The sequence below is a fragment of the Mustelus asterias genome, chromosome 13, assembly GCF_964213995.1.
Source record: "Mustelus asterias chromosome 13, sMusAst1.hap1.1, whole genome shotgun sequence".
NCBI classification, from domain to species: domain Eukaryota; kingdom Metazoa; phylum Chordata; class Chondrichthyes; order Carcharhiniformes; family Triakidae; genus Mustelus; species Mustelus asterias.
Genome location: NC_135813.1, coordinates 91,597,546 through 91,615,664, shown reverse-complemented (window position 1 = coordinate 91,615,664; position 18,119 = coordinate 91,597,546). Strand labels below are relative to the sequence as shown.

Sequence of the window (18,119 nt, the reverse complement as noted above, 5' to 3'; positions counted from 1 at the left end):
TCCTATCCTCAACACTAAGTCCATCTTTCCTAATAAGGCAGGGTTTCATTTTTTTCAATGGGTCGTCCTTGGAATCCACCGTGTAGGATCATTTGCCTTATTTTTGATAAGGTTGGATCTTTCGGGTCTAGGTCTTAATCTGCCTTGCTGACACTGGCAAAGCCTCCAAAAAATTCAGAGTCATCACAAACTCTTCCAATGCTGGTAAAGGAGCCATGTTTGTGGGCAACAAGAGGTGACTCAGTGCATCAGCATGAGCTATCCTGGTTCCAGGGCGGCATTCTAGAAGCTATTTGTACGTCGCCAGTAACAAAGCCCAGTGCTGTATCTGAGTGGAGGTGATGGGGGGATTGCCTTGTTCTGTTTGATGCTGCCTTAAATGTTTTTCTTATGGGCCATGACAACGTTTATGCTTCACAAGAGGTTCTTCCCACTTTACTTAATCAAACACCTTTAACTTATCCTTCTATTTCATTGTCCCTCATGTATCCAGCTTTGTCTTACTGTATGAGTCTTGGCAAACTGCAGCTTTCAAACAGTGTTGTAAATGATCAAGAGTTGGAAAGTGGGAATCCTAGAATTCATATGGATGAGGCCATTCAACCCTAATTCTGCCATTTGCATGTAGGTGCCACTTCTTAGGGAAGCCACATCTTTTGCCTCCCTGGCAGTAAAGCAAATTTCTGTGCGAATGAGATATAAAATATTCTTATTTTGAGTGGATTATGTGATATATAACTGTGGAACAAATTCCAAAGAGCTGTCATAGGCATAATGGGAACACATACTGTATCACTCTATAACTTTATGGTATAGCTTCAGTATATTTTCCATAATTATATTATAGTAACGTGCAAACCACGGTTGGCTTTATGATTGATGTGGCACAACAGTAAAAATCAAAAAATGTCCTCCAATGTTGTAGGAAATTTAAAAAAGATGAAACTGTAGATGATGGAAATCTGAAACGTGAACAGATAATACCAGATTAGGTCAGTAAACAATCATGTACAGAATTGAGGAAGAAGTTTGGGACTTGAGTTAGTTTTAGACAAGAAAGAAAGAGAAAAGAAGACTTGCATTTATATAGATCTTTTCATGACCATCCGCATGTCATAGCATTTTACAACCAATGAAGTACTTTTGAAGTGTAGGCACAGTTAAAATATAGGCCCCATTTAGGGAGCAGAATAATACTTACAGAGAAATCCAATGATATTATGGCACTTTTGGGATTTTCTTTTAAGGCTTTCAATATCGCATAACATCCAGCACTCTGCATGGGATTCCGAGCCATCTGTGAACACAGGTTACAAGTGAGTAATTACCTGAAGTGACATTTAAAGTTATTAAATCACTTTCTTTTCAATTTGCACCCCTTCTCCCTTGCAGGGGCAGAGTGTTTCTGGATGAATTTTCATTGGCCCTCAGAATCTCAAATCCTTGAAACAAGGTGGCTCTGCCCTATATACAAAGCTCCATGATTTTTCATATAACAGTGTATAAGGACTAAAAATCAGTTTAAAGAAAACTGAAGTCCTGCATCAGCCTGCAACCCAAGAATATAGATCACCAAGTATCGTCATTGAGGGAACTGGACTGGATGCTGTCAAGTAATTTATCTATATAGGAAGTGTCTTCTCATTTGATGTCATCATAGACGAGGAAGTGAACATTAGGCTTTCAAAAGCAAGCAGTGCATTTGGCAGACTCTACAAACAAGTGTAGAGCCACTACAGCCTCAGAGCACAGACTAAACTCAAAGTGTACAAAGCCATCATTCTTTTGTATGGCGCCAAGTCATGTGTCCTGTACCGCTGTCATGTACGCCTTCCTGAGCACTTCCATCAGCGCTGTCTCTGCAGCTTTTTCAAGATCTGCTGGCAGGACTGCATCACAAGCAATAACGTCCTGGAAACAGTCAACATCACTGCATCGAGACCATCCTCCTGCAAAGTAAATTGCATTGGGCGGGTCACACTGGCCAGATGGACGACAGTCACCTGCCCAAGATCGTGCTATATGGAGAACTGACTTCTGGCAAATAAAACAGAGGGGTCCCACATATTTGCTTCAAGCAATTCTGAAGAAATCGCTCTGAGTGCCACGTTGACCATTGCCGGAGGGATGCACAAGATACTGATGCCTAGAGATGCCACATCAGCAGTGCTGTAGGCATCTTTGAGATTGAGTGAAGAACCAACATGAACGAGAAAAGGAGGATAGACTTAATTGCCCTCAGCAGTGACTACCCCCCCTTCACTTGCATCCGCTGTAGGAGAACTTGAGACTATAATTTATTATTTGATGTAATGGTTGGGTTAGCTTTATTAAAATGAGGTATTTGATAAACATATATCTGTTTGATAATTTACTTACATTAAGCTTATTTAATGTAGTATTGTTTCTCAGTCCAATGGATAACCACACTGCTCCTTCTGGAGTAATATGATTGTTACTATAAGAACAAAACAAAAGATAAATCACAAGTCTTTAAAATCCACACATTTATTTTGGCTTGGATATCGAAAACAATATGGGGGCAATTCTCCTAGTCCACTGTGCTGACATCTGCACAGAGCTGTATAATTTATTCAAATGAAGATTTGCATTTTATTAGCGGGCCTGGAGACTTAAGTCCCAAGTCCGCTAGCCAGCCCCCAACTCCTCTCCCCACTAGGAATGTTTCACTCCAATGGGTTTTACAATAGCTCCCCACTAGCGGGAGGCTGGCGGCCCGACTCCACTGAAGTGTAGGGGGGGTCATAGAGGCCCCCTAAGGAAGTCGGGGTAAGGAAGGGTGCCACCTGGCACTGCCCAAGGGGCAAAGTGGCAATGCCCAGGATGCACCTTGGCACTGCCCACCAGGCAACAGGCAGTACCAAGGGGGCAGGGTCAGAGGGGGGTGGGTCCTGTTGGGGGAGGGGGGGGAGATCAGTAAGGGTGGGGGATCTCGCTGCATTTGGAAGTGACGGAGGGAGGCGAGCGATTGGAACTGCCAGGGTAGGGGGGGGGGACGGAATCGAGGTTGGCCGGAATCGAGGTGGGCCAGGGGGGTTGCGGTGGTCGTGGGGGCAACAACGCGGGGTTGCGGGGCTGGTCGGTGATCGGGCTGGCCAGCGATTGGGAGGCCGGTAGTGTGGGCTACTGCACATGCACTGATCTCCGCTATGATAGATCGGCACATGGGCAGTGGCTCACTCAGCACAATGCTGGGGTTTCTCCAGCAGGCCCCACCCTCGGAACTTTAATGAGATTCACACTCCTTGTTATGCACAGAGTCCTGCTGAAAAAGACAGTGGGATTTATTCCAGTTTTTACGCAGATTCAACACCTAGAATATTTTGGGGAGAATCCCACCCAAATGGGCCCAATTTTGCCATTTTGATTCAAAATGCTGGGCGGACTTGAATCTGGGATTGTTTCAGATCCGACTTTTAGACTTGTCCTCTGGTGCCTACATATGCACTCTGCCTGAAAAAAAATCAGCGATTCTGAATCGCGCTGCACAAGCCTGTGGCGGGGCTTATCGTGCCCAAAATCCTGCTGCTCTGATTGGCATCTCCAACTGCGCATGCTCACCAAAAAAAAATGATAGAATGCTGCTCCCATACCATATTGCGACCAGCCAGATAATGCCTCCCCCTGGCCCCACAGCCATTGCCACATCCCCACAACATTATTGACCCCCTTATCACGTAATAGAACAGAGAATATAGAAGGTGGCAAGAATCTAACCTCAGGCAGAGCAAAAGAGGTGACAAGTGTGAGGAGGGAGGTGGTCAATGCAGGGCTGAGGGTGTTGTACCTAAATGCGCGCAGTATACGGAACAAGGTAAATTAGCTTGTTGCGCACATTGAAATTGGCTGGTACAATCTTGTGGGCATCACAGAGACATGGCTGCAAGGGGATCAAAATATCCAAGGATATGTGCCCTATCGGAAGGGCAGGCAGATGGGCAAAGGCTGCGGGGTTGCATTGTTAGTAAGGAATGAAGTTAAATTGATAGCAAGAAGTGATATAGGATTAGAAGGCATGGAATCTCTGAAGGTAGATTTGAGGAATCGCAAAGGTAAAAAAACTCTGATGGGAGTTATGTACAGGCCCCTGGCAATAGTCAGGATGTGGGGCAGAAAATAAATCAGGAGATAGAAAAGGCATATAAAAAAGGCAATATTACAACAATCATGGGGGACTTCAATATGCAGGTGGACTGGGAAAATCATGTAGGTAGTGGCTCCCAAGAAAAGGAATTTGTGGAATATTGAAGAGATGGTTTTTTGGAGCAGCTTGTGACAGAACCTACTAGGGAACAGGCTATTCTGGATTTGGTGATGTGTAATGAGGCACACTTGATTAGAGAACTTAAGGTGAAGGAACCCTGAGTGAGCAGTGACCACAATATGATAGAATTTACCTTGCAGTTTGAGAGGGAGAAGCTGGAATCAGATGTAACGGTATTACAATTAAATAAAGGTAACTACAAAAACATGAGGGAGAAGCTGGCCAGAGTTGATTGGAAAGGGAGCCTAGCAGGGAAGACAGTGGAACAGCAATGGCAGGAGTTTTTGAGAGTTATTCGGGAGGCACAACAGAAATTCATCCCAAGGAGGAGGAAACATGCTAAGGGGAGGACGAGGCATCCATGGCTGACGAGGGAAGTCAAGGACAGCATAAAAGCAAAAGAAAAAGCATACAAAGTGGCAAGGATTAGTGGGAAGCCAGAGGATTGGGAAGCCTTTAAAAGCGAGTAGAGGACAACTGAAAAAACAATAAGGGGGGAAAAGACAAAATATGAGTGTAGGCTAGCTAGTAATATAAAAGAAGATAGGAAGAGTTTTTTTCAATATATAAAAGGTAAGAGAAAGGCAAAAATAGCCATTGGACCACTGGAAAATGAGGCTGGAGAAGTAATAATAGGAAACAAAGCAATGGCAGAGGAACTGAATAGTTACTTTGCATCAGTCTTCAAGGTAGAAGACACCAATGGGATGCCGAAACTCCAGGAGAATCGGGGGAACAGGTGAGTGTAGTGGCCATCACTAAGGAGAAGGTTCTGGGGAAACGGAAAGGTCTGAAGGCAGATAAATCACCTGGACCGGATGGACTACACCCCAGGGTTCTAAAAGAGATAGCTGAGGAAATTATGGAGGCATTGGTGGTGATCTTTCAGGAATCACTGGAGGCAGGGAGGGTATGAGAGGACTGGAAAGTAGTGAATGCAACACTGCTGTTTAAGAAGGGAGGGAGGCAGCAGACGAGAAATTATAGGCTGGTTAGCCTGACTTCGGTCATTGGCAAGATTTTAGAGTCCATTATCAAAGATGAGATCGCAGAGTACTTGGAAGTGCATGATAAAGTAGGACTGAGTCAGCACGGCTTTGTCAAGGGGAGGTCATGTCTGACAAATCTGTTAGAGTTCTTTGAGGAGGTAACAAGGAAGTTAGACAAAGGAGAGCGAGTGGATGTGATTTATTTAGATTTCCAGAGGGCCTTTGACAAGGTGCCGCATAGGAGACTGTTAAATAAGTTAAGTGCCCATGGTGTTAAGGGTAAGATCCTGGCATGGATAGAGAATTGGTTGACTGGCAGAAGGCAGAGAGTGGGGATAAAGGGGTCTTTCTCAGGATGGCAGCTGGTGACTACTGGTGTGCCTCAGGGGTCAGTGCTGGGACCACAACTTTTCACAATATACACTAACGGTTTAGAGGAAGGAACTGAAGGCACTGTTGCTAAGTTTGCAGATGATACAAAGATACATAGAGGGACAGGAAGCAGGGGGGCTGCAGAAGGACTTAGACAGGTTAGGAGAGTGGGCAAAGAAGTGGTAGATAGAATACAATGTGGAAAAGTGTGAGGTTATGCACTTTGGAAGGAGGAATGGAGGCATAGATTATTTTCTAAATGGGAAAATGCTTAGGAAATCAGAAACATAAAGAGACTTGGGAGTCATTGTTCAAGATTCTCTTAAGGTTAACGTGCAGGTTCAGTCGGCAATTAGGAAGGCAAATGCAATGTTAGCATTCATGTTGAGAGGGCTAGAATACAAGAGCAGGAATGTACTTCAGAGGCTGTATAAGACTCTGGTCAGACCCCATTTGGAGTATTGTGAGCAGTTTTGGACCCCATATCTAAGGAAGGACATGCTGGCCTTGGAAAGGGTCCAGAGGAGGTTCACAAGAATGATCCCTGGAATGAAGAGCTTGTCGTATGAGGAACGGTTGAGGACTCTGGGTCTGTACTCATTGGAGTTTAGAAGGATGAAGGGGGGGATTTTATTGAATCTTACAGGATACTGTGAGGCCTAGATAGAGTGGACATGGAGAGGATGTTTCCACTAGTAGAAAAACTAGAACCAGAGGGCACAACCTCAGGCAGAAGGGACGATCCTTTCGGACAGAGATGAGGAGGAATTTCTTCAGTCAGAGAGTGGTGAACCTATGGAACTCTTTGCCACAGAAGGCTGTGGGGGCCAGGTCATTGAGCGGCTTTAAGACAGAGATAGATAGGTTCTTGATTGATAAGGGGACCAGGGGTTATGGAGAAAAGGCACGAGAAAAATATCAGCCATGATTGAATGGCGGAGCAGACTCGATGGGCCGAGTGACCTAATTCTGCTCCTATGTCTTATGGTCTTACGGCACTTGCTGCGGCCATTGAGAGGTGGCCCCCAACTCAAGTGGCCATTGCAGAGGGCTCAACCACCATGGGTAGGACGCAGGTGGTCCTCCAGGACTGGCAGTGCCAGGTGACGCCAGAGATTCTGGAGCTCACTGCAGAAGCAACACTGTCCCATGGAGTGACCCATGGGCCCACAGGAACCCCAAGGGGAAATGAAGGGCTCGAGCCCATTCCAGGGCCTTCCAGCCAGGAGACTGGCTGTGGCTACACATTCTGACTCCCCCCTTCCTTACACTAGGGCATCTCAGGGGCAGCAGAATGAAGAGGGCATTATGGAAACATCCCAGACACCTGGAAGCAGGCCAGGGACTTCAAGGTCCAGGGCCTCCTGAGGACATCTACCATGCGCATCACAGGCCACAAGGCGAGGTAGAATGCTGGCCCCCTCCACTGACCCGAGACAGAAAATGGCCACAACAACAGGACACCTGTGAGTAGCAGAGAGCCGTCGGACACTATGCACTTATCTCCTCACTAACTCTCACTGATGGAGCACCCAAATTGGACTTTTACTGAGCATGTCTGATTCGTGCCAATTCCCGATTGGCGAACGCAGTGGTAAAGGGGGAAGTGCTGATAAAGTTGGTCGTCCAGCCCATGAATTCAATTTAAATGCATTTAAATTGCCATCGTGCCCATTTTGGGCGCAGTCCCGATCACGGACATTTTAGGCGCTTGGTAAAGGGGGAACAGGCGCGGAGGCGGTCGCGGATCGCGCTACTCGCCTCATGCCCGACTTTACCAAGTTTTCGCGCCCGAAAACAGGCGCAATGTGATGGTAAAATTGGGCCCAAAATGTTTATTGGACAAAACTGGAAGTTAAGCTTGTAAAGATTGTAATTGTTCACATTGACTATTGTTTCTTCTCAAATCGCAAAAATCCCAATTTCATTTTACTTTTTACAAATTTATCTCAGTTGGTAATACTGTTGCCTGAGTCACAGATATGAGTTTAAACTCCAGGATTTGAGTACATAAAACAGGTTGATAATTCAGTGTAGCATTAAGGAAATGCTGCATTGTCAGAAGTGTGCTTCTTTGAACGATATATGGCATCTGTCTGTTTTGGTGGATGCTAGGAGTGCATGGAGCGCGCATGGCAATATTCTCCCAATACCAACCCCATCTTTCCTGTCTGTGGGTTTATGCAATGGTCAAAAGAGCTGCCCTATTTGCCCACACAATTGTCACTGCTTTTCAAAAAAAAATCACTGCATATAACATATTGAAAAATGTGATAAGATGTTATAGAAATGCAAGTAAATTATTTTTCTCTTACAAACACTAGACCTCAGTTTAGTCATCATTTCACGTGTAATCTCGATTGCCAAAATGCTTAACAGCATTTTCCAATAACAAATATCTGCTACAACTGGTTATGGGATCCAGGATTTTCTTCATTTATATAATGAAGAATTAAGTGCTGCATGTTTACTCCTATGTTCTTCTGCAAATTAAACCTTAAAATTCAGTATTTTAATATTTCTCAGAAGTGCCAAGGAAGTAGATATACCACCTCCTGTGGCATTGAGTCTTTCAGGCTAAAGAAGTCCCAAGTTTCAACCTGTTCTGTACTAAGAATGGGAAATCCATCAGGGCATCCACTTGCAATTGTTATTCAGTTCCTCTGCCTGAGAGTGTTTGTATATAGATGTTGGGTGAGATCAGTCTCTGTTATAATATCCCAATGACTGAAAGACTGCTGAGACTCATTGGGCCCGATTTTACCATTGCGTTGCGCCCGTTTTCAGATGCAAAAACTTGATAAAGTCGGACGTGAGGCGAGTAGCGCGATCTGCGCCCTTTACCAAAGCCCAAAAATGGCCGTGATTGGGACCGCGCCCAAAATGGGAGCAACGGTCATTTAAATGTATTTGCATGTATTTAAATTGACTTAATAGACTGCATGCCCAACTTTACCGGGACTTCCCCTTTACCACCTTGTTTGCCCATCCAGACACGGCACGAAACAGACATGCTCCATATAAGTCTGATTCGGGCATTTCAGTTAGTGAGGAGGTAAGTGCTGACCGTCCGCTGCCACTCTGCCTGAGATCAGTGGACGGGAAGAGGGATCCGCTGCCACTCTGCCTGAGATCAGTGGACGGGAAGAGGGATCCGCTGCCACTCTGCCTGAGATCGGTGGGCGGGAAGGGGGGTCTGCTGCCATTCTATCGGAGATCGGTGGGGATGAAGGGGGTGGGAGGGGCCCATGATCAGTCTGGGTGGGGTGGGAGGGGCCCATGATCAGTCTGGGTGGCGAGGGGGTGGTAGGGGGGATAAGGTGGTCAGTAATGTTGTGGGGGTGGGGCAATGTCTGTGCAGGCCAGGGGGAGGCATTATCCAGCGGAGGGATGTGGCAGGGGAGCAGCATTCAATCTTTTATTTTTACGCATGCGTAGTTGGAGGCGTCGATCGGAGCTGTAGGGTTTTGGGCTTGTTAAGCCCCACCCACAGGCTTCTGCAGCGCGACTCAGATTCGCTGATACTTTTGCAGGCATATGGGGGGGGCTGAGAATGGGTCTAAAAGTTGGATCTGAAACATTCCCAGATTCAAGTATGACCAGCACTTAGAATCAAAATGGTAAAGTAGGGCCCATTGTTTCAGCTCCCACATGAAGAATAGCATGATAGATAGGGGAGTAGAAGTCTCATAGTGTTCAGCATCAATCAGTGGACAAATATTTTTCTTTAAAAATGTCACTAAACTTGTGAGTCTTTTAATGCTATGCAAATTGTGAAATTTTCACCCACCCCACCCCTTTCCACTCTCTGATACCAGCAATGCTATTCATTCCCGTTCTAACATGTGGGTCCTGATCAGTGCAAAAAAGAGACCTCCTTACAAGACCTGCCTTTTCCCAAGGCCGGGAGGCCAACTAAGCTGCCCGATACTGTGGTGTGTGTTATCTGGCATCCCTATGTTAATGGACCGTTCCTCCTGCCAACACTATTTGCTGCCCACTAAATCTACTCCATTTTCTATTTTTTAAAAAGTGGGATAAAATATCAATTTGTGCAAACTATACATTTTTATTTGAATAAGCTATTTCAATCAACATCACAATAGCATGCAAAGGAACTGCCTTATACTAACAGAAAGATGGTACCCAATCTGCAAGAAAAGAATGTGGATGATATACCTGACATTCAGTTGTTCAAGCACATTATTAACTTTAAGAGCAGCACCGAGGGCTTTTGTTCCTTCATTCCCGAATCCATTATAGGACAAATCCAGTACTTTCAAATAAATGTTCTCCTGGGGAAAGAAAATAGATTACACTCAATTGCTTTTCTAATGGCAGGATTTGTAAATCTTGGTCAATTCAATTTCCAAGACCAGGTATCAGGTTTCAGCAAAGAATTATCCTAGTGAGATCAAAAGACTGAGTAGTATTTATCATCCGTGGCTAAATAAGGAAATCAAAGATAGCGTCAAATCGAAAAAACATTGACAAATTCTGTGAAGATTAATGGCAGATCACAAGAATGTTCAGATGTTAAGAACCAGCAAAGAGTGACTGAAAAAAGAGAACAATGTGGTGGGGAGGGGGATGATTTTGACCCTGCACTCATTACACGGGATTGGCAGAGTGGGGCCAAAATCACATCGCTTCTCGGCCTTTTGGCTAAGATCAAGTGTAGTTATGCGGATGCTGCGCTTGGTAGTGGCCATTGGGTTGCACTTGGGCTTCATTTTCATATGAAGCAATTTTTAAAAGCGGTATCTCGGCCTTTTGGCTAAGATGCAAATGAAATCAAACCTGGGGGGGCGGAGACGTCTGCCTACTCCAATCAGCTTGGCTCATGTAGATCAGGCCCAAGACAGGGTAGAGGATTGCATGCCCTGTCTTGTCAGCCTGGGTCGGAAATGTCTCAACTTGTTGAGACTCTGAATTGGACTTGATTTGATTGAATTGGAAAAGTATTTTAAGAAATTAGATTCAAAAAGCGTGGTTCACTCTGGCATGGCTGTGTTTTCCAATTTTCATTAGCCCTCACAGATGACGTAATCAGGTGCATGCTCATAATGGACAAGAACCTGATTTTAATGCATTTTAATAAATTTCCATTTAATGACATGTTGGAGAGGTTCTCGACAGGTTTTTAAAACCTGTCAAGAGAATCCTGGAGGGGCGCAAAGGCATGTATAGCCCACAGGGGAGATTGAGGGTATGGTGATGGCAATAGTCGCGGGGAGGATGGTTGCAGAGCCCCTGATACTGTGTTGGGAGGGGGAGGGGGGTGGGAGAGTTAACTTTCTTTTCCAATCAGGCCGCCCTTTAAAAATTGCGCCCCGATCTCTGTGCAGCTAGCTTTGCCAGTTCGCGGACCCCGTTTTCATCTTGGAATATTCACACTTCGACAGCTTAAAAAAAGTGGGCAAGGTTTGCGTCGAAGCGTGAATATTCCAGATGAAAACAGGCCTGTGGAGCTGGAACTGACACTCAATAAGTTCTGGTAAGACCTCCCCCTTAGAGAATGAAACAAAGCTAGCTAGATATATAAAAGCAGATAGTAAGAGTTTTAACACATATTTAAAAAATATTTAGCAGCATACTATTTTAGTGAGAAAGATTGTGGAACCTGATGGTACAGAGGGATTTGGGTGTCCTAGTTTACAAGTCATAAGAAGTTAGGATGCAGGTACGGCTAATGATTAGGAAGGCAAATTAAATGTTTATGCTTATTGAAGAGTATGGAATAATTAAGTTGGAAAGTTCACTGCACCCCCTACCTCCTCTCCCCAACCTCAAAGGGTGCCAATGGATCAGGAAAGGTTGAACTTTCTCTGCTGCATCGCATTATATGACCCTAGTCATTGAAAGCAAATGAGCTACCATCAGCCAGACATGAGTCAGACATTCACAGCGGTTCTGTGAGGATCAAAGGACTGTCCCAGTTGCAAGTTGCCATCATCCTCCTGGAATCTAGGTACTATGGACATCCGCTACATTCCCATGACAGGGGCCTTATCACGGGGGTATATGCACTGTCATCAGTCAGATGCGAGTGTAATACTCACAGAAGCCATGTGAAGCGAATGGGATGTTCTCACTGGATGTTCTTATCCCCCCATGAAGATAGTGGCAATGAGCACATCCTGAGCTCATCTTCTTTGTCTGGTCTTTGCCATTGCCTCACGGCCGACATCCTCTCCTTCAAGGACTTCCTCAGCCTCATTCCCTTTGATGTCCTGCTCATCGGAGGAAAGGAGCCGTTCCTCCATCTTCTCCTTGGGCAGTCCCCCATTGCAGCAGCAGGTTGTGCAGGGCACAGGAGGTGACCTCAATTCCTGACACTCTCTGCGGAATGTATTACATGCTCCACCAGACCAGTCCAGGCATCTGAACCTCATATTCAGCATCTCTATGGTCTGCTCCACCAAAGTGAGAGTTGCAGCATGAGCCTCATTGAACCTTGGCTCAGTTGCACTCTGTGGCCTCCACACAGGCATCATCAGCCACTTCCTCAGTGGTTAGCCCTTGTCCCCAAAGATCGAAGTTTGTAACTTCTGTGGACCCTTAAACAAGTCAGGGATCTGAGAGCAATTCAGCATGTAGGAATGATGCACAATCCCTGGGAATCAAGCACACATCTGCAGGATGCGTTTGCTGTGGTCACAGACCAGTTGAACATTCATCATGTGGAAGCCCTTGGGTTCACATAATTCAGAACTTGATGCCATGGAGTTCTGAGTGCCATGTGAGTGCAGTCGATGGCACTCTGCATCTGTGGAAAATCAAAGATTTGCAGAACTTCCACTGCTCTTGCACCCTGGTCAAAATGGATGAAGTAGTGTGCCCTCACGAAGATTGTGTCCATCATCTCCTGGATGCGCTTGTGTGTGGAGGCTTGTGAAATCCCGCAGAGGTCACCTGTGGAGCCCTGGAAGGAACCACTTATGTAAAAATTGACTGCTGCAGTAACTTTCAGTGACACTGGCAGTGGATGCACTGTCAAATCCTGCAGCAGGTGGCAAATGTGGCCAACCTGTTCCCTGGGCATGCATAGTCTTCAGCAATGGTTCTTGGACATCTGCAGGTATATTAGGCATCGTTTGTAGCCCCTGGGTCTAGTGAGGTGCCTCTGAATGATGGCCCTCTGAGGTTCATCCTCTACGTGCAGAGTAAGCCATGTCCCCTATTCTTTTCATAGAATCGTACAGTGCATGAGGCCATTCAGCCCATTGGGTCTGCACCGACCACAATCCCACCCAGGCCCTATCCCCGTAACTCCATTTATTTACCTAGCAAGTCCCCCTGACACTAAGGGGCAATTTAGCATGGCCAATCCACCTAACCTGCACATTTTGGACTGTGGGAGGAAATTGGAGAACCCGGAGGAAACCCACGCAGACACGGGGAGAATGTGCAAACTCCACACAGACAGTGATCCAAGTCAGGAATCAAACCTGGGTCCTTGGCGCTGTGAGGCAGCAGTGCTAACCACTGTGCCTCCGTGCCGCTCCTGCCTTTGGTAAGTCAGGTGCCTCTGTTGACATCTTCTTTTCCTGCCATAAGCAAGACTAATGACAGTGAGGTCACCAGGCTTCATGTTCCTGACTGTCTCCTCACTGCAGAGAGACTTGACAGTTAGCTCCTATCTCGTAAGGACCACAATTTACCTATTCATTGTCTAAAAGATGCCTCTCAAAGCCCTCAAACTGATTCATGTCCTGGCCATAACATTGACGCCCAGTTCTTATTTCGCATGTGGCAAAACCCCAAACCACCCTTGCCCCACATTACATGGCCAAGTGGTGACAGATTTGGCCACTCTACTGCATCCTGAGCTCCCATCTCAAGATGCAGACATTATCTGAAGCTTCACTCCAAGGCCTTGTGCTCAACCTGGACTATGGAGGCACTTGCCAATATTCACATTAGCATATAGCTAAAGATTAGGAAAACTCTCTTAGGGCAGTGTGTTATTGCCAACTTTCTAAGGGGATATATTTGCTTACCCAGTCAGCCAATGGTACAGACACACCATGATGTGGAGATGCCGGCGTTGGACTGGGGTAAACACAGTAAGAAGTTTAACAACACCAGGTTAAAGTCCAACAGGTTTATTTGGTAGCAAAAGCCACACAAGCTTTCGGAGCCCCAAGCCCCTTCTTCAGGTGAGACACACCATGACAGGCATTGATTTTGGAAGTCAGTGCGCCAAGGGTTAAATGCTGAGCAACAATCAGTGGTATTCACACAAATAAGTAATGCTTCAGTGAGCATAATTGCATGACTAGGTTGACTCCAATCATGTCAATTGCGCTACAACTGGACAGTCTCAACTGCAATGGGGTACTGATGACTGACATATTTTTCAATCAGCCTTTCCCTTGTCAATATACCACCTCCAAAAGCCGCAGCTCCCTGCCCCCCCAGATTGAGTGGAACTGTCAAGTCTGTGATGATTTCCCATCTCTCCAACACTGAACCAGGCTTCTCTTCCCTCAGTGCAGCTCTTCCAAGGAGCCCCTGCCCCAGGTTTCCCTTCCCTCTGCAAAAAAGGTTTCCCTTCCCTCTTCCAAAAAGCCCATGGCCCAGTAGCAGGAGGTAGCCTCCAAAATGCTGCTTGTACCCCTGGCTCAAGCCTTGGGTCCCCCAAGTCAACCCTCGTTTCCCCTCTCTTCCCTGAAGATGTGGTACCACTCTGCGAGCACTGCTCTCTCCCGAGTTCCCCTCAGAGGTCTGCCTACCTTTTGAAGCCAGTCATGCGTCACGCCATCTTGCCGCCTTGGATGGAGTTTTTGACACTGGGTATGATTTCGGCGTATGGGCCCGATAATGAGATGCAAATGTATTACAATGAGGTTCCAGATGTTCAATGGCAGGAAATGCAGCTTGCCACTAATGGCGCTCGCCAACAAATGTACATTACATATAAAAAGTGACAGTGTGGCTTTATACACCGATTTCCATTATTAGCGCTGATTGCAGATCAGGATCAGACAGCTTAGACAGAACCTTAGAACTGCTATTTCTTGAGCTGTCTGTCTTAAAGAGAGAGACTGGATATTATCTTTGTTTTTGCTTGTTTCATATTGAAAGTGCTGCTTCTACTTTAGAACTTTTGCTGAATGTTGTCATTCATTCATTCACCTATGCTCTGTCCAAAGACTCATTGTCTGCCACTTTCTTGGCAGTTTTTGTCAGTGGTAATATGGCAACGCCTTCCATTCTCAGGAGCAGGACAAGGAGGCAGATTCCAAGTTTCTCTCAGCTTGAATGGTAATTAAACTACACTGTTGGTGATATCCTGAACTGCACTCAGCCAACTGAACTAACCTGTCCTGTATGATGCAAGTCTTTTCTAATTAGATCTGGAGGCCATATTCAATAATGTACCACCGCCACCTCCCTGTCCTGTTAAGTTTCATTTGAAACCACAAAATACCACACTGTGCACATATTATCATGGTGTGTAACTATCATTATTCCCTTCAAACAGTTACAGAAATCCACATAGCCTTGTAGTACTTACTTGCAGGCCTTCTGCTATTGCTATACATGCTTTGCCACGGAGATAATTCCAGCTTAGGTTCAATTCTATTATCCCAGTGTTTTCTGCTATAGCATTTCCAAGGTCTTCACCTTTACAAAGCAACAAGTAAGTTACTGAAGCCTGAACACCTTTATAAAATTTAATAAACTGTGAAATTTGCTAAGTACGAGATTATGCAAAGAAGTGAGAAATTGGAGAAAATGGGATATTTGTGTGGTCAATTTTTACAAATACACAAAAAAAAATGAGCAGGAAAAAATCCTTGGTTTATTCAGTCTCTTCCACAAAATTATATATCACAATAATATAGAATCATAGCAGAGCACACACAGGAGGTCATTTAGCCCACTGAATATGTATCAGCTCTTTTGAAGAACAATCTAGTGCATCCCATTGTCCTGCTGTTTCTCCATGCCCTTGTAATTTTTTCTCCTTCAAACATTTATCTAACCCCATTTTGAAAGCTGCGATTGAAATTATTTCTACCACACTATCAGGCAGTGCATTGAAACTCCTAACCACTAATGCAAAAAGAAAATGTTAATGTCCGGCCTGGTTCTTTTGTCTATCACCTTAAATCTGTGCCCACTGGTTATGGACCCTTTATCCATTGGAAGCAGTTTCTCCATCTATGTCTTTCATGATTTAAGCATCCTAATCAGATACCCTCTCAAGTCTCCTCTGAGGAGAAGACTAGCTTCTCCCATCCATACAGTAACTACAATCCCTCATCCTAGGAGCCATTCTCATTCACACCTTCCTCAAGTGTAATGCTGAGAATTGGATAGTTGATGCTGAAGGCACAATGGAGCATTAGGAGTTGAGGTACTGGCCTCAAAATTCTCAGCCTCTGGCCTCCTCTTGTAGTTACAGTATTTATAGCACTGGCTCAATTCTGTTGGTCAATGGTAAGCCGAGGATGTTGATTGTAGAGGATTCAGCAGTGGTAATGCCATTGAATGTCACGGGGAAATGGTTAGATTCTCTTTTATTGGAGATGATCATTGCCTGGCACTTGTGTGGCATGAATGTCAATTGCCACTTATTAGTCCAAGCCTGACTATTGTCCAGGTGTTGATGCATATTAGCATAGACTGCTTCAGTATCTGAGGAGTTGCAAATAGTACTGAACATTGTGTAGTCATCAGCAAACATCCCCACTTCCGACCTTATGATGACTTGATATGACTCCAACCAGTGGAGAGTTTCCCCCCTGATTCATACTGAGTTCAATTTTTCTAGGGCTCTGATGTCCTTGATACTCTACTCTCAGCCTTTCTAGAATTCCCTGTTTATGTATTTTTTTCTCATATAGTATCCTGACAACCTCCTGGTTTGCTGTAGATTTGACAAGTTCTCTTCCTTGATAAACGCTGATACAAAATACCCAGCCATGCCTTCTACCTTCACCAATAGATTTCCTTTTTGGTCCTTAATCCATCTCCATTGCTCCCCTGATATCCCTTTTAATGTTGACATGCTCGTAGAGGACCTTTAATTTCCATTTGATGTGAACTTCCAACTCAGTTTTGTACTGTCTCTTTGCCTCACACTCTTCATCCCACTCAAAACCATGAGAGCCTGGGAGGAGCAAAAAGTCAGATAAAATCTTAGGTTTATTTAGGGGAATAAAATCTGGAAAATTTCTCTCTCAATTCCTATGGCTATCAAAAATAGTTTAGGAGATCACTCTGGCCATAATTCTTTGCAGTTCCTACCTTTGAGAGGTAACCTTCACTCCAGCCAGAAACAGATTTAACTCTCACTTGAAGGAATTCAGCGAATCAGCATCCACTGTATGGGCTGTTATGTATGAGGTCTAATATGGGCTAATAAAAGACCATGAGGTAAGTGGGAGTAAACTAACTGGAACTGTTTATTAACATGTCATATCTCTTGCACGGTCAGCACAAAACTGGCTTGGCAAGCTTCACCCGGGTGGAGCATGTGTCCTGAGTCATCTGACCTGTTCTCTTAAAGGGGCATGCCCCCACATACATAACACTCTTCCCCTCTTACTTCAAAATAACCCATATAAGATATATACATTTTTAGCACAACTACATAATGATTGACCAAATATATACACACAATTCAACCATCATACAAGAACATGAACTGTGAATTACATTATCAACGTCCATTTAAATATCTACATCGACATAATCAGTCTATCTGGAGGGCGACAGTTCCTGGACAAGCATCTCCTTGCTTTAGGAGTCTTCTCAGAGTTCTTCCCCAGATTTCCAGAAGCTCTTGAGCTTCCTCTCTCGCTTTGGTTACCATTTCCAGTAGACCCTGCAAATGTTTCCTCTCTGAGGGAAACTATCTGTGCTCCAGGGACACCAGACCCTGCCTGCAACAATTCCGGATTGGGAAAGATTTCCCAGCTTTGATATGGGACAGTCACCAGCTGATCCATGTGTCTCCTCCAAACCCGCTCATCTGGGTCTGTACAGTATATGACAATGGCCCCGTCTGGGCCACCACGGTTCCTGGAACCCATTTCTCGCCAACACAGTTTCTCCCTTCTGGAAATTCCTTGACTTGGAATTCCCCTCCCTTTGGGCCATCTAATCTTCCTGGTTCTTTGCCACCACTTCTCTCATATCCTCTGGCTGCATCAGGTGCTTCTCAGTTTGGGATCAAACATCAATGACGCCGGGGAGCACTGGGTTGTTGTATGAAATGTGTTACGGTATATACTTAGAAATCGATTCAGTCACCTTCCAAGGGAACCCTCTCCTTGGGGAAACCTTAAGCACTTACTTTCAGGTCTGGGCAAACCTTTTCACCTGGCTATTAGTTGCAGGGTGGTATGGAGCCGACCTCACTTCTCAGACTCCTTGGTGGCATATGGGGTCTAACAGGATCTAATAAAAGACTATGAGGTAAGAGGGAGTAAACTAACTGGAACTGTTTATTAACA

General features: G+C 45.1%; 1 protein-coding gene across 2 annotated transcripts in view; it reads right to left on the bottom strand.

Moving 5' to 3' along the window:
* Positions 1-18,119, bottom strand: part of lrrc74b (leucine rich repeat containing 74B) — a 50,241-nt gene that overhangs the window by 23,023 nt on the left and 9,099 nt on the right. Inside the window, exons 6-10 of one of the 2 annotated variants that reach the window (XM_078227257.1) lie at positions 15,170-15,279; positions 9,826-9,941; positions 2,380-2,458; positions 1,202-1,297; positions 823-962 (exon numbers count right to left, since the gene is read on the bottom strand). In XM_078227257.1, the coding sequence (XP_078083383.1) occupies positions 900-962; positions 1,202-1,297; positions 2,380-2,458; positions 9,826-9,941; positions 15,170-15,279 (464 nt within the window). In that variant the 3' untranslated portion in view covers positions 823-899. Of the gene's footprint in view, positions 1-822; positions 963-1,201; positions 1,298-2,379; positions 2,459-9,825; positions 9,942-15,169; positions 15,280-18,119 lie in introns of those variants that run through there. The other variant, XM_078227256.1, reaches the window with a different exon arrangement.